Genomic DNA, 16,150 nt, shown 5'->3' on the forward strand with positions numbered 1-16,150 from the left:
AATTGGACAAAGCATCCAGTTGAGCGATTCAGATAATGATAACGAAATGCAAAAAGGTATACGTAAAAAAAAATTAACTACGCATTTAAATAACAGTTTGTGTACACTTTACTTTTAGAAATTTGTTATGCACTATGACGCTTTTTCGGAATTCTTGCACCAAGTCTAACCAAAACAAAAATTACGACACTTTAACTATATTGAATTTGCAGTTTTAAAGTACTAAAATGTGTTCGGTATGCAGCTACAGCAACACCCGATGCAAACAGCGATGACGACTTCCAAACGCCGCTTCCGGTACCGTTCGCAAAAGGTAATAATATGAATAACTGAAATTAAATGTTGGATTCTTTCGTATGATATGGATCATAATGTAACATCATCTAACCGTTTGTATTAGTTCTAACTAAACACCATACTGGTGCTGATATAACACACCGTGACACGGCCGACGACGATGACTTCGTGACGCAACCGCCCACGACAGATCAATCAGGTAACTTTTCACAGAAAAATGGTAACCACAAAACACTTTTCGTTTCATTAGAAAACTATAGTCTAACTGATGAGCTGTATATGGGTTACAGCTGCCAATTCACATGAAGTCGGTGACAGTGTTGACCACCAACAACCATGCGATGCAAAAAGAAAAAAGTCAACCGCGACTAGGAGAAAGTCAACGAGACCACCAGCATCATTTCAATCGAAAAAATATGAGCCCTTTAGCGGGCGAAAAATTAAACTGAAGACGTCTCAGGATAATCTGGTTACATTGGTTAACAGCTTGAATAAAGTTCAAAAAAACAAGGTCATAGAGATGGGATTCGGTGCATTGCTGAATTTCAACATACATCATGTACCGACGCGGCTAGCATTTTGGCTTGCAAGCAACTATGACGACGCTGCAGGGGTGTTGAACTTTGGAGCTACTCGTTTACGGATCACATCAACGTTGGTGAATACAATATTCGGTATACCGAAAGGGGGTATAAAGATTGTAGAAAAAGAAAGAGCAAGGGACAGCAATCCGGTTGTGAAAGAATGGAGGGATCAGTTCAATGATAACACTAAGGTGTCGCCAGTCGGTCTGAAAGACATGATGATTACAGACACTTCAAGTGGTCGGTCATTTGAATTGAACTGGTTGGTTTTATATAATACTATACTTGGAGAGATAAGCGCATGCAACACAGTTAACCAACGATTCTTGGGATGCGTGGACCCAAATGAAAAAATATCAAACTTTGATTGGAGCAGCTACATGATAACCTGCTTGGACCGAACGACGAATGCATGGAACCGGAAGAGGAATGACGCTTTTAGAGGCCCGATCGCGTTACTAGCGGTATGTGACTCTACCGTATTGTTTATGATATGAAAGTTAAAACACTACGTGCAAAATATAGTCTATTACATACAAAACCATTATAGTCTATTAAAAAACGTCGCATACACTATGTCACAAAGTATAACACTACGGACACATGTATTGTATTACAAAGAAGCATGTTTTGAATACAAAATTCAATATGTAAAGAGACTGCATCAGTGTACTATGTAACAGTAACATCATATTAAGAGTCTGCATCAGTGCACTATGTAAAACACTACAGTCGAGCCGTAGTACACTATGCTACCTTAGATAACACTACAGTCAAATATATTGTAGTACATACAGGTCTGTTTTTGAACAGTACCATCATATTAAGACACTGCATCAGTTGACTTCGTAAAACACTGCAGTCAAATAGTATAAACACTATGAACAAGCATGCATAACCAGAAAACAGGTGTACATAATACTTATAATTTAATGCTTATATGTGCAGGCTGCATACGCGTACGACCAAAGGGATGCTTTGAAGCGTACTAAGAAGGGATGTCATCCGATTGAATTGATAGATGACGGGATGCTTGACGAACTGCTCGGAAAACTTGATGACGTACTTTGGGATTCTCACATAAAGCACAACACCCCAATGATACCCAAAGTTCATGAAGATGCAGAAAATCAGATGAGTGAAAAGGTTAAGAAGATAAGTGATGATAAAAAATCAGCATCAACAAGCGCTAAAGTAGTTGAAACGGCAGCAGAAAAACGTGCGGATGACAACAAGGATGAGGGCAACGAAGAATACGGACCGTACGAAGAAGGGGACGACGACCATATGGGAATATATAAACATTGCAAGAGTTATCTGCTGTCACAGCCAAGTACACAGGAGCTGCCGTTTGTATGTCAAGTTGGGGCAGACGGCGAATTTCGGATACCGATGGTATCACAGTATGGGACACCGCCCGTGTACTCACAAGAAGAAAAAGATACTGAAGAGGTACACCACTTGATAACCTTTTTAACGTTTGCTATAATATCAGGCGTATCTATACTTATATAAATCTGACAACATTTTGCATAACACTTTATAATTTGGTTAGCAGAATATGGCGACAAATCTGGATGATGCACTTAATGAATTTGAAGATTGCGTTGAGAAGATAAAAAATGCAATGAGAGAAGCTTTACGTTTGCACCCCAACAGTGAACAGATATTGAGTAGGAAAACGTCATGGATTGCGAGTGTCCGCAAGCATCTAAAGGACATTGCGGATACTGAGGAAGGCGATGAAGTGTCAGAAAAAACCCCCACAGCTGTCAAAAACACTGGACTATCGACACAAGGTACTCAATCTCCTTTCTCGCCCATGACTTCGTCAGTTTGCGCAGAAATAGATGAACTGATATCTGCATTACAATCCGTACGACACCCAGGCACACAATCGAAAGCAATCGGGATCAAACCAGTAAACTTGCAAAGTGAACTGGACAACGTCGCAACAACCTCAAGTATTCCCGACACTGAACATGGACGAAACGACTTACTGCAATATAAACTCCGGAGGCCAAAAAGAAACACCAACCTTCCAGATGTTTTCAGGTCACCGTACGTCCAGCGTGTGGTTTCGTTAACAGATAAGCGAGAACAATTGGAATCTGCATTGGCTAGCTGTATGCTGAGCGGAAAGGGAAACAAATGGTAGGCATCGACAACAACAAAAAAAATTAAATATTTGAACAAATTTGATTGTTAATTATTGAATGAGTTTCATGTTATCACGTAGGGATGTTATATTCGATTGCCCAGCAGGTGTCTCGATTCTGAGAGGCTCGTTTGAGACGATGTACCCGTCATTATGCTTGGATGCAGATATTATCTCAGCTTGGGCGGCGGTCCTTAACAACGAGGAACGGTTAAGGGCACCTGGTACCCCCGCGAGGCTGTTTTGCAATGCTGGAATGTTGGTCAGACACTTTTCACACCTTATAAAAACACTACATGATAATGCAGTCCAGTTGATAATACTTGTTATGTTAATGAATACTTTAGTACATAGGTTAGGTCAAAAAAACACTAAACTTTGCATAAAACACTTTATATGTATAAAACACTATAGGATGTAAATGGCTGTAGATAATGACAGTATTGCACAACACACTACACTTCTGAATATTATTTTGCATAAAACACCAAAATTCTGTTGTTTGTGGAGTGTTATTTGGAAATGGTTGTAGATAAGGACAGTATTGCACAACACACTACGCTTATGAATATTATTATGCATAAAACACAACATGATGTACACGGCTGTAGATAATGACAGAGTTGCACAAGACACTACACTTATGAATAATATTTTGCATAAAACTACAGAATTCTGTTGTTTGTGGAGTGTTATATGAAAATGGTTGTAGATGGTGACACCTTATAAAACACTACATGATAAGGCAGAGCAGTTGATAAAGCAGACAAAGTTTATAACACCACAATACTAAACTAAAAGTTAAAGAAAATACTTATAACACTATGTGCTGCAATGAATCATATAAAACAACTTATAACACTACAACCCCCAGCTTATATTATGCCTGGATACATAAGAACAGCTTATAACACTACACCCCCAGCTTATAACCCAGTTTTTTAAATATGGTCGAAATAACAAACGGACAAATTAGCTTATATAAACTAAAATCTGTGATTTGTTATGAAACAGGTGGCAGGCGATTTTGAAGGGACCGATGAATACAGAAGCTTGATGTTCGGTAGCCGGATGGAAACAATACTAGGCCAAGCAGATAGCACGGACATCAGAAACTTCCAGATGGTATTCGTGCCGGTGCTGTATAATAAACACTATATTCTAGTATTCTTCAATCTAGCACAATCACAAATCTTGGTTATCGACAATATCGTGGGTGATGTCCCTATCGACGTACGATACAGCGGCTACATAGAAAAAGTTGTAAGAACACTACTATCAAAAAAAAGTTAGTTTACATACAATAAGTATAACTTTAAAAAAATCCCGATTTGACGTCATAAAATTCGCAGGTCAATGCATTCTGCTCGTATGTCAAAAACCACTCTCCTGCAGTTGCTAAAAAACTGCGATCAACATCACCGGTTAGTCTGAAGTTCCCGTGGCAAACATTGTATAACGGAACAGATTGTGGAATATTCGTCATGCGTCATATGGAGACTTTTAAAGGTGTTATTGTAATTATACTTTTATTATTAAAGTTGATACTGGCATGTACGCTAAGTTGGTTTGCATTTGTGTTCACTAGGGACAAGTGTGCGCGAATGGAACTGCGGGCTATCACCAGAGCGGGACATCACGGGGGAGGTGTTGGAACAACAATCGATAGAACTAAGTGACTTGCGAATAAAGTACTTATCAAAAATCTTGTTAAGTGACATCAACTCAATGCGGTCTACAGTGGAGCAAGAAGTACATGAGTATGCAAATAAGAGTCAACATGAGAGACTGGAAAATGCTAAGACTGCAAAGGAAAGGATCGAGCTACGATTGTCTGAAGAATAGCAAATAGTTCTGAAATGTTTTGATACACGTTATAATTAGACTGGTTTAATTTTGTCTGGTGCAAACACTTTTATTTAGATATTAGCCTGGTGTCATGGTACAAACACTTTTGGAAAAGGGATGGTAGTGGTCTGTTTACGTTAATATAAAACTATATTTCATTACAAAACACTGCATTTATAAGTAACTAACGGACTATAACTACAGTATATGACAATATCAGCAAACTGCAGGTCCCTACATACTGCATTAAACACTACAGTTGTAGATAAAACACTATATGTCCCAGTCAGATGTTAAACTAAATGTAGTACCTATAATAAAACACTACAAATCAGTTATAAAACACTATATAACATCGGAGAAACCCTGCATTAATAATTTGACAGCAATTAAGTGATTTTTTCACGTGATTATTGTTGACACCGTTTAACCTATGATAACACACTGCATTCAAATATATAAAAAACACTATATTGAAAACCAAAGACTTCATGTATGTCAATTAAAAAAACTTACAATTTCTATTCATGTTGACAAACAAACAAAAGCAAAAAAAATATAACACTATAGTTATAGTTAAAACACTATATAGTAAATGGCAGACCTTAAACTAACTGTATATGACAATAAGACCATACTGCAGGTCACTATTGCTGCATTTAGCACTATACTTATAGATAAAAACACTATAAGTACATGACAAACTTTACAATAATTTTAGTACCTGTAATATAACACTACAAATCATTTATAAAACACTATATTTATAAAATATGATCAAACAAACTGGTCATTAAGAGATACCAACGTCAAACACAAGGAATCCAAGATAAAAAATTAAACGTCATTAAAAACATAGAAATAAAACTCAAATGTTTGCATAAATTAGTAATCAACTACTCTTGCTCTTCATCGTCTAGCTCCTCATCGTCGGCTTCTTCACCCACCACATCTTCTATCTCCTCTTCGTCGTCTCCTTCAGGTTCCGCTTCATCGCTTTCTGAGGAGTCGTCGGCATTTTCCCTTGCCGGGTACGTGCAGGTACGTCTATTATGGCCCCCACGTTTGCAATTACCACACTCGCGACCCTTATTTTTCTTCGCAGATTGAATAATGGCAATTTCACGATTACTCTTCATTCTGGAAGGTTTACCCATACCTTTAAATCTCACGGTTTTCGGCATACGAACAGTTACAGGTGTTTCTTGCGTGTATCCAGTTATTTCAGCAAACCTATCGCGACGACTCCTAGGGGGGGCGTTCACGACTGCCTGATCAGCGGTAGATTGATACTGGCCAACATAGTCCCTAAACGCACACAACGCATCAAAATTATATACCAACCTGTTGATAAGAGACTCGGCTGACCTTGTTATCTCCCTTACAACACCATTAACTTGTTGGTACCGATCATCACTTTCACTAATCCCCATTATCGCTCCAGGCGCACTGTTAGGAACAGCTTCCCTTGTCCAACGTCGCATTATGTACCTTTCAGGGAACTGCCTGATATCAAGAAGCCGCAAAACGCAAAAAATGTGCGCACACAGAAGCCCAAACTGTTCATACCTTTTGCATGAGCAACTAACGGTCATGTCTAGCTGCCGCATCATAACCTAATACATAAAAAAAGAAAAAAAAATGAGATCAAAAATATATACTAAATCAAAACTATAATATAAAACACCATGCACAAAAGAAATATTATAAACAAACAATCGTTACATCCTATATTTACCTGAAAAAATGAAGTACACGCTTGAGAAAAGTCCTTCACAGAGAAGTTCACAAAGTTATCCTCTCTATCCTCCCATTTACCAACAGCACACTTGTTAATGGCTGTCTGAATTTCGAGTTGCGCATCAAAGAAAATTGTCCGTGTGTATATGTTTGCCGCCTGTTGCTCTAAGACAAACTCTTTTGCAAGTATTTGGGGGTTCGTGTGCCTAGTATCGTGATCATTCTTCCTGTGCTCATGCCTTTGGGCTTCGATTGCAGAATCAAAATGCCCCAAAAATTCAACCAGGGTACAATTCGGGTTGCAAAACTGCCCAAAGAAATGGTTCTCACTCTCCGAACGTGATGAGGTACGCATCAACCCAGACATGTGTTGATCGCGATAATACGCAGGGATCCATGTATCCCTAATCTCATACATTGACTGTAACCATTCATGATTCAACAAATCAAAATCAGCCAATATAACACCCCATTCATTTTCAAACTGTTCTGGCAGTAAGGCATCGGTCCAAACAATATCACACAACCTCTTCTTAAAATCAGTGCTATTGCATAGGTTGGCGCCAACCTAAAAAACAACAATTCAACCATCAAAAAAATTAAATATAAAAAAAATACATGATAAAGGCTGATAAAAACATTATATAAAAGTAAAACGACATCAATAAACAAAAAAAGACATATTCCAATAAAAATAAATATCGGAGTAAAACATAATTATGATTTTAATATACCTTGGTAGTGAGTTTCTCCATTATATGCCACATGCAAAGCCTGTGCCTACTTTCAGGCCAGGTATCTTGAATAGCTTTCCTCATCGCTGGGTCTTGATCGGTTACAATCACGGGTGGTGCGCGCCCAAACGCCTGCCGAAATGCGTTGAGCAACCAGCTATATGTTTCGGCAGTTTCATCCCCTATAATAGCAGCACCCAAGGTAACATTGCGATAGTGATTGTCAACGCCGGTAAAAGGAACGAACATCATTTTGTACCTACACAAAAAAAAATACGGGAGTGATCACTGATTTGATATTGTAAAAAACATACAGTATTAAAAACATGAAAGAAACAACATACATTTTTAAATATTTTCAATTTAAAACACTATTAGTATGAGATAGAAGTTACAAGTCTTTTCATGTATATACCAAAACACTATACAGACATTATCATGCTGATAAAACACTATGATATGTATCTAATATGGATGTAATGTAACTAGAAACAAAGGAAGGATACGAACTTGTTACGACGATAAGTGGCATCGAACGACACAACATCCCCAAAAATATTATAATTTCTCTTTGTATCACCATCGGCCCAGAACAAAGCACGTAAAACACCATCGGCAGTTGTAAGGTACTCCATAGAGAAATTGGGCATAAATTCTTTCTTCCTTCTTAGGCGTTTGATAACCATGTCAGCATCGTACTCGGCTATATACCTGTTTAAGTCTCTCTTAAAGTTCTTGAAGTCAACTTTAGTTGCGCCTACCTTATCGAAACCTCCATAAAGAGTCCTCATAATGTTAAACGCTCTAACTGGACCAACGTTTATGGCACTCAAAGCATTCACGGCTTCTTCCTGTACGTAATTCATAGATCTGTTTTCAGGAAGCAAGTACCTGTCATCTTCGGCAACAAATGAGTGATTATGCGACTCCTCGAAGTAATAAACCACGTAAAGATTATCCGGTTTCATTAACTTAACCCGAATGCACGCTTCACATCCGGTCCTTATAGAAGGAACCCTGCGAGTAATCTTAGACTTCGAGTTAACATTAGAACTACCAGCTTCCTGGGTCGAGTCAATCGCCTTTAAGGGTTTAGTACCCTCTTTTGAGCATACGAACCATTTATTATGTATTAAACCCTTTCGAGGCTCATATTGAGTACCCTTCCTAGCTGTGAAACCTCCCGCCTTAGCATATCTTTGGTAAAAAAGATATGCATTTTCCAGCGAATCAAACGTCATATGCATCTGAGGTTTAATCAAATCATCAACGTCTGGAATAAATGTCCTCCTTCCAGAATTTGGGGACACCTGAACATTGCCAACGGGTTGGTATGTATGAATATCTACAACAAAAAAGAGACAAATCAGTCTTTTATAGATACATTGATAAAAAACACTATATCAATAAATAACCCTATCTGTCAGCTATAAAACAGTATTTGGGGCGGGAAAAACACTATGAAAAAAAATAAATATCCCTATATATAATATAACACTACACATTGAAGTTAAAACACTATGCATCTGATAAAAAAATAACTTTTTAAATTATAAAACACTAGAACAGGACTAGAACATAAAACTAAATGTATAAAACACTATGAATGGGGATTCAGATGTGTGAATATAATCTAACCCTGTTGTTCTTACATATGACACTATAACAAACAACAACAAAAATTACTAAAACAGAGGTAAGCAATCCAATGTATAAAACACTATGAAAAGGTAAATATGATGTCTGCACAGAATATCGATCATGCATATAACACTATCCATCGGGAAAACTATAAAACAGAAAATTGATCTTACATATACCATTAGACTATAAAACACTATGAACGGTAAATATGATGTGTGAACAGAATATTGATCATGCATATAACACTATCAATCTCCTAAAAACAATAAAACAGAAAATTGATCTTGCATATATAAATAGACAATAAAACACTACGGATCATACATATAACACTACAAAACTCAATCAATACAGAAACTTTAAAATAACAATCACCCTAAACAGCTAAAAGTATAAAACACTACATACAATCAAAATCAAAGAAAGAGTAATGTCCAGAAAAAACGATAAAAATAAACAACAAAACGAGGAACAAAAACTACTAATTATTAGAACATGCTAACTATTACGAGATTAAAACACTATTATACAAATTAACCTGCATCTCCGGAATCCATTTAAATTTATATAAAACACCAAACTCGAACAAATGCGCAGACTTTAAACAACTGGAATGGGGATATCGATTTGATAATCCTTTATGTATTTATAATTAACGATGATTGAAAGATAAGTATAACACAATCGTATTGTATCTTACAGGGAATTAAAAAATTCGATCCAATCCCTAAACAATCTCGTTGACGGTTATTTTTGGGAACAGTTATCGCAGAATTGAATTATTTGATAAAATGTGCAATTACAAAACTACCCTTTTGAATTAATTAAGAGGATGGACACTTGTCAATCCAGGAATATTTCTTACACTTCTTACAAATTGTGCCCTTTGTACAGGATCTCAAACCTATATATATATATATATATATATATTAATTTGAAGGGGAGGGTTATCTTGAGAACATCCATTTTTGTGAGAACACTAGGAACAATTTCCATCCATAGATTATCCCCAATCAATGGCTAAGATTAATTGGGGGTTTAATTGAGGAGAAACTTATAAATAAAGGCTTAAAAGGGCAACAAGGTAAAATCGCACTTCCCTAACCATCAAAAAATCAATCCAAATCACGTTTCCTCCTCAGCAAATCAAATGAAGTCTTCCAAAACCCCAAATCGCGTTTTCTACCTCCTGATATAAACTTGCAAATTAGAAGTAATCTAGGGTTTTAAGGAATAAAAAGCAACAGTGAATGAAAATTATGTAGAGCATGATGTTCTTAATCAGGTATGATTTCTATTCTCTGAGTTTAGTTAAATGAGGGTTTACCTGAATCTGGTTTTTCTTGACGGATTGACCATACTCACCGGAAGAGTAGGTGATGTTTCAGGCTCGTAATTGGTATGTAATTTAGAAAATTTTGATTCGTAATCGCTATATTATGACAGTTTTACATGTTTCTAAATTGCGTTGTTGTTTGATTAATCTGATACATATCTAGGTTAAATAAAGATCTGGTTCTTGACGTGTTTGGTGTAAAGTTAGGGTTTGTGTTTTAAATGATTACTTAAGGAATCTGAGTTTTTTATTTGGTATCGAAAAGTGATAGATTATGTAAGCTTACACATAGACAATGGTTTGGCATTTTAACAACCAGTTGGTTTGTTTTTTTATAACAATCAAAGATATAAGTATATCGATGCTCTATTGTATCAATTTGCGGTATTTTGAGGATAGGTAAGTGATTTTGGTGGTTTTAATCTTTAATTGTTCAATAATGTTGGTATTTGAATGCAGATATTGATAACGAGATTATAGGGTTTAGCAAAAATAGAATGCAATCTACATATTTATTGATCTGAGTAGCTTCTAAGGTCAGATAGAAACCCCAAATGTCTATGGCTAAATTCAGGTAGATGATTAACTTTGTGTTTAGTATACAATATAGGATTGTAGCTCCATAAACACTTATTAATTATGGTTGATGGTGTTGGGATTTACGGGTGAAGTAATGATAAAAAAAAAAGTAGTATAAATGAATGTTTGTTATATGAATTACAATATGTGATCGAGTCTGGTTGATGGCGCTGGGATTTAAGGGTGAAGTAGTGTCTACGCCAATGATCTCTAGATCATGTGGTGGAATGCTTGCATTTCTCTTGGGAGATGCAGGTTTAACTCCCACTTGGTGCAGAGTGAGGTCGTGGGCAATGATAGGAGACCCAGGGAAACCTGGGTTCGATCCTTGAGCAAAACTGGCGGGTTACCTTGTTTTCCCCGGAATTGGTGGTGGACTCGGGTTACTCTCGGAGTACTCCGTTTGGTCCGGTGGGTACCCCGAGAGTGCTCGAGATTGATTCTGTTGGCCGTTCAAAAAAATAGAAAAGAAAAATGAAGACCGAATTGAAAAGTAGGCATCCTAAAGATATATATATATATATATTGTTGGCTATATGATATATTAAGACACTATATTTGCAGGTTGTAAAAGTCCGAGAACATTAAGGATCCAACTGTGAAGTTATCCAGCTGAATGTTATGATGAGGATTCTCAATACATTGAACCAACAGGCAAGTAAAGACATAAACTTGCATTTATTTAAATCAAACAATCACTTGAATATCAAGTTGAAAACAAACAATAAATTGTGTCGATATTTGGTCACAAATATCTGATTTATCATTGAGCATAGAACGAGTGAATACATTGTCAGAAATGGATGTTGAAGTCGAAAAGCAATTGGGTATGAAAATAGTATTTTCATAGACCATAAAACAATATAATAAAGTTGTGATTACATTCTATTGTATTAATAAAAGCATCACAGAATAAGAAACTAGAAAAGGAAAAAAAGATGATTAACATGGTGAGAGAAGTAAGGTCAACAAAACTTCAAGAAAGCATCACATGTGAATGTATGTATTATAAAACAAAATAATCATACGTATGTAGGTTTACACATGTGTAAATCATCTTAGTTAATATTGGATTTTATAATTAACCAATTTACACATGTGTAAATAAGATGTTTACACATGTGTAAGTAAGCTTTTTACACGTGTAAACCATTTTAGTTCCCATCACATTTGTGTAATTAAGCTATTTACACGTGTAAATAATCTTAATTCTTATTGCATTTGTGTAATTAATCACATGTGTATGTATTATAAAACAAATTTAAATAAAATAATCATACATATGTAGGTTTACACATGTGTAAGTCATATTAGTTAATATTGAATTTATGTAATTAAGTAATTTACATATGTGTAAATAAGATGTTTACACGTGTGTACGTAAGCTTTTTACACGTGTAAATCACTTTAGTTCGTATTGCATTTATGTAATTAAACAACTGTGACACGTGTATATTATCTGTAATTAAGTTGTTTACACATGTGTATATTATCGTAGTTCTTATTGATTTGTGTAATTAAGCAGTTTACACATGTGTAAATCATCTTAGTGATTGTTGCGTTTGTGTAATTAATCAATTGCACATGTGTAAATAAGATGTTTATACATGTCTAAGTAAGCTTTTACACATGTGTAAGGTGTTTACATATTAAAAATGTTGTTCGATTACATTCTATTCATTAACAGAAGCGTCAAGGAGTGGTAAACAATATTTATTGTGGAGTGTTTTTTGATGAGACACATGGAACCAACAAGGAAGGACGTGTGAAGAACAGAGAATGCGGTTTCAAACTGAGAAAAGAAAGAGACAATAATCACAACTAAATTTTCTTAGAAAGAAATATGTTGCAGACATTGTACTTTCGAAAGTGAATATTCACTGAGAAGATGTGATCAAGAAAGCATTAGAGTTTGAAATGAGACCAAACAAGAAAAATACTAGATGATATTATGGATTATGATTTGTTTCTATGTTACCTTGGTTAGCGTACATATCAAGGATTATAACTTTCGTTTTTATGTTATCATGTTTATCATATGTCAATAATTATGACTTGTTTGGCAAGATAATGCTTTTGATTTTCGAATAATGTTATGTTGGTTTAAATCCTACTTGTTGGTCAATATAATACTTCAGAATTTTGCATAGTGAAAAATTTACACATGTGTAAATCACATAAGAATACATGAGATTTACACATGTGTAAAACACACTTATAGTTGTGTAACACTTATACTTGTGTAAAATAGACACTTACAGAGATAGAATTTAATAACAAATAAGGAAACAAAAAAACAGGAAACATTATTTAAACTAAAACTTGAGAAATAAAAAAGAAACCGCATTCACCATTACTATCTTCATCACTATGACTCTCGTCATCACAATGACTACCTTACTCACTTCGATTTTGTTCCGTAAATCATGGTAGCCAGTTTCAATTCTATTTTACATCTTAAGTGATTTAAGCTTTCAAAGAATGAGGCTTTCCACGCTTCTTTTTCAACCTTTCCTCGTAGCTTTTTCTTGACTAAAATAACCTTTGGAATTACAAGATCTTTATACTTATCTACCTCCATGTCATTACTGTTAGTTGCATGCAAATCGTAACCAAGAGCATAACAGATATCCTAGATGAGTCCTTACATTAAACATGGTATCGTTCTTCTCGAAATTAGTCACACAAGCCACTTGTGCATCAGCCATTACATACTCTGACCCTCCAACATGGACTTTAGATGAAACGAGATTGACATCCAAGACAACGTATTCCATAAGCTGTTTAGAAGAAATGAGTGATATAAATGATGTCCTCCGGTATTTCTCAACAGCAAGAAAACAATGCCTGAGAGTTAATGGGTCAAGTGAAGCGATGAATAATACTATCTTAGTTTAATTAGAACATGGGACGGTGAAGAAGTTACACATGTTTAATGCAGTTGCACATATGTAAAATAAACACAAATATTTGACATGGGACAATTTACACATGTGTAATTCAACTGCACATATATACAACATATACATATAGGTGGCAGTTAATAGTTTACACATGTGTAATCAACTACACATATGTAAAACAAGAATGCGTATGTGACTGAGAATAGGTTACACATGAGTGATTCAATTTCACATATGATGGAGAATAGTTTACACATGTGTAATTCAACTGCACATATGTAAAACATACATAAATATGTGACCTTGACCAACTTATACACGTGTAAATCAGCTGCATATATGTAAAACATTCACAAATATGTGACAATGAACAATTACTCATATAATCAATCAGACTACTCCACAAAGATAAAGTGTATATGCAACTAAATTCACTCCAAACTTGAACACTAATGAAATCTTCAAAAAGAACCATATATGTTTTTCAAATAGTGTAATTATAAATCTAATACCTAACACTGATCAAAATTTCAGTTTTAATCCAACTTAAAAATTAATTATCAAAAATTTTTGTCTTGAGTGTTGCCAAAGATAAACATAACCATAAAAAAATATATGAACTTTTAAAATTGAAACCCATCACCCCCAAAATCCAAATCCATTTTTGCTCAGAGCTTATTGTGTGTAGCAAAAAAATGTGTTTCAAAGATACAATCAGTATTAAAGAAGTAGACCGGTTGTTATCAATTTCAGTTGCATCATCCTCAACCTTGAATTACACTGTCTACAAGACCTCGATGACCACACCCTTTATATTCAATTTGGAAATCTAGGAATCCTAAATTCAAAAGGAAACAAAAGCTTATCTAAAACTTCTATGTATCTTAGGCTATAAAATTTCTACGATCAAGCAAATCTTCTCTACCACTCCCCCAATTACACACACCCTACAAACCCTAACAATAGTAGTGATTTCAGAAATTGATGGGAAAAAGAACAGAGTAAACCAACCTGGATTATGAACACATGGAATCATCACTATAACACTTGGAATCACCCTACTTGTAATCACGGAATTGCTTTGTGTGTAATCATGGAATCCCTCTTTGTGAAATTTCTCAGGGAAGAAAGAGATGAGAGATGAAAAGTCTCTGTTTATGACATAAGAGGCTATTTACCAGATTACCCTTTAAATTTAAATAAAGGGAAACAAAATTGATTGGCTGAGAAGTGTTCTCATAGTTCTCATAAAAGATGGATGTTCTCATTTAAACCCTCCCCTTAATTTGAATATCATTATTTAATAGGAGAGATAAGAATAAAAATTATTATTTAATAGGAGAAAGATTTGAGAAAATAAGGGTGAGGAGAGACATCAGAGAATGACATGGGTGTTCTTGAAGGTTTTCTTTTTTATATATGGTATAGATAGATACAACTATATATGTAGGTCGCGTAATTATATTTACTTCATGCGTAATGATGCGTAATTGTGATACTTTAATGCGTAATTATTTTACTTTATGCTTAGTTATATATGATCGTAATTATCATACTTCATGCGTAATTCTCTCTATCTCTCTCTCTCTATAGAATGAAAACTCAGCTAAGTTATGATAACCTTGAAAACCCTTGTGTAGCACTATCTAAAACGTCTTTTTTATAAAAATAAAAAATAGGGCATGCATGTAATATACATATTTTTAGCATTTTGGGCAAAAAATGAAAAAAAAATGTTGAGTGGGTTTAAAAAATATTATTAAATTAAGTTTCATATGTTACATATATAACAACTTTGTTTTTTATAAGACGACGTTACACGCCTATTATGTATGATTTTTTTATTCCGCTAGCGCTTTTTTATTTACTTTTTTTTGTCTAAAAAACGCTTTGCGTACCCTAATTTTTTTTATAAAAATACGTTGTTTTAGATAGTGTGACACAAAGTTTTCAAGATTTTCTCATCTCAAATAAGTTTCCAAAGCAACCCTTCCTTATATATATATATATATATGTTACGTGTGAGAGAGAGAGAGGGGGCACACCATCATTCGTTATGCATTTGGAAATCCAGAAATAAAGGCCCAAAAAACAGCCAGCCATCTCCAATGGTGATGTTCGGTTTCAGACGTCACATATATGCTACATTGCCTTGCCACCTCTGAAATTTTCCATTGGAGAAGCTTTTACAAAAACCAACGGTTGTGCACTAATATAGTGGGAATACTTTTACTAGATTAATAATGTAAGGGTGCTGATATTGGAATGGTTGTGGTATGAAGAAGTAATTGGTGATACAACTTGCTTGCTAGCTAGCTATCATATGG

General features: G+C 35.1%; 1 protein-coding gene and 1 long non-coding RNA gene across 2 annotated transcripts; both read right to left on the minus strand.

Moving 5' to 3' along the window:
* Positions 1-5,682: 5,682 nt before the first annotated feature.
* On the minus strand, positions 5,683-9,562 carry LOC110913307 (protein FAR1-RELATED SEQUENCE 5-like). The gene is made up of 5 exons (XM_022158148.2): positions 9,544-9,562; positions 7,872-8,706; positions 7,362-7,620; positions 6,626-7,195; positions 5,683-6,503 (listed from the first exon to the last, which is right to left on the minus strand). The coding sequence occupies exons 1-5, from the start codon at positions 9,560-9,562 to the stop codon at positions 5,784-5,786; spliced, it is 2,403 nt and encodes an 800-aa protein (XP_022013840.1). The 3' UTR covers positions 5,683-5,783.
* A 3,579-nt stretch (positions 9,563-13,141) lies between these two features.
* On the minus strand, positions 13,142-15,017 carry LOC110910732. The gene is made up of 2 exons (XR_002576427.2): positions 14,835-15,017; positions 13,142-13,767 (listed from the first exon to the last, which is right to left on the minus strand). It is a non-coding gene; the product is annotated as an uncharacterized LOC110910732 (long non-coding RNA).
* Positions 15,018-16,150: the final 1,133 nt, after the last annotated feature.

This window comes from Helianthus annuus, chromosome 15, assembly GCF_002127325.2.
Source record: "Helianthus annuus cultivar XRQ/B chromosome 15, HanXRQr2.0-SUNRISE, whole genome shotgun sequence".
Taxonomy (NCBI): Eukaryota; Viridiplantae; Streptophyta; class Magnoliopsida; order Asterales; family Asteraceae; genus Helianthus; species Helianthus annuus.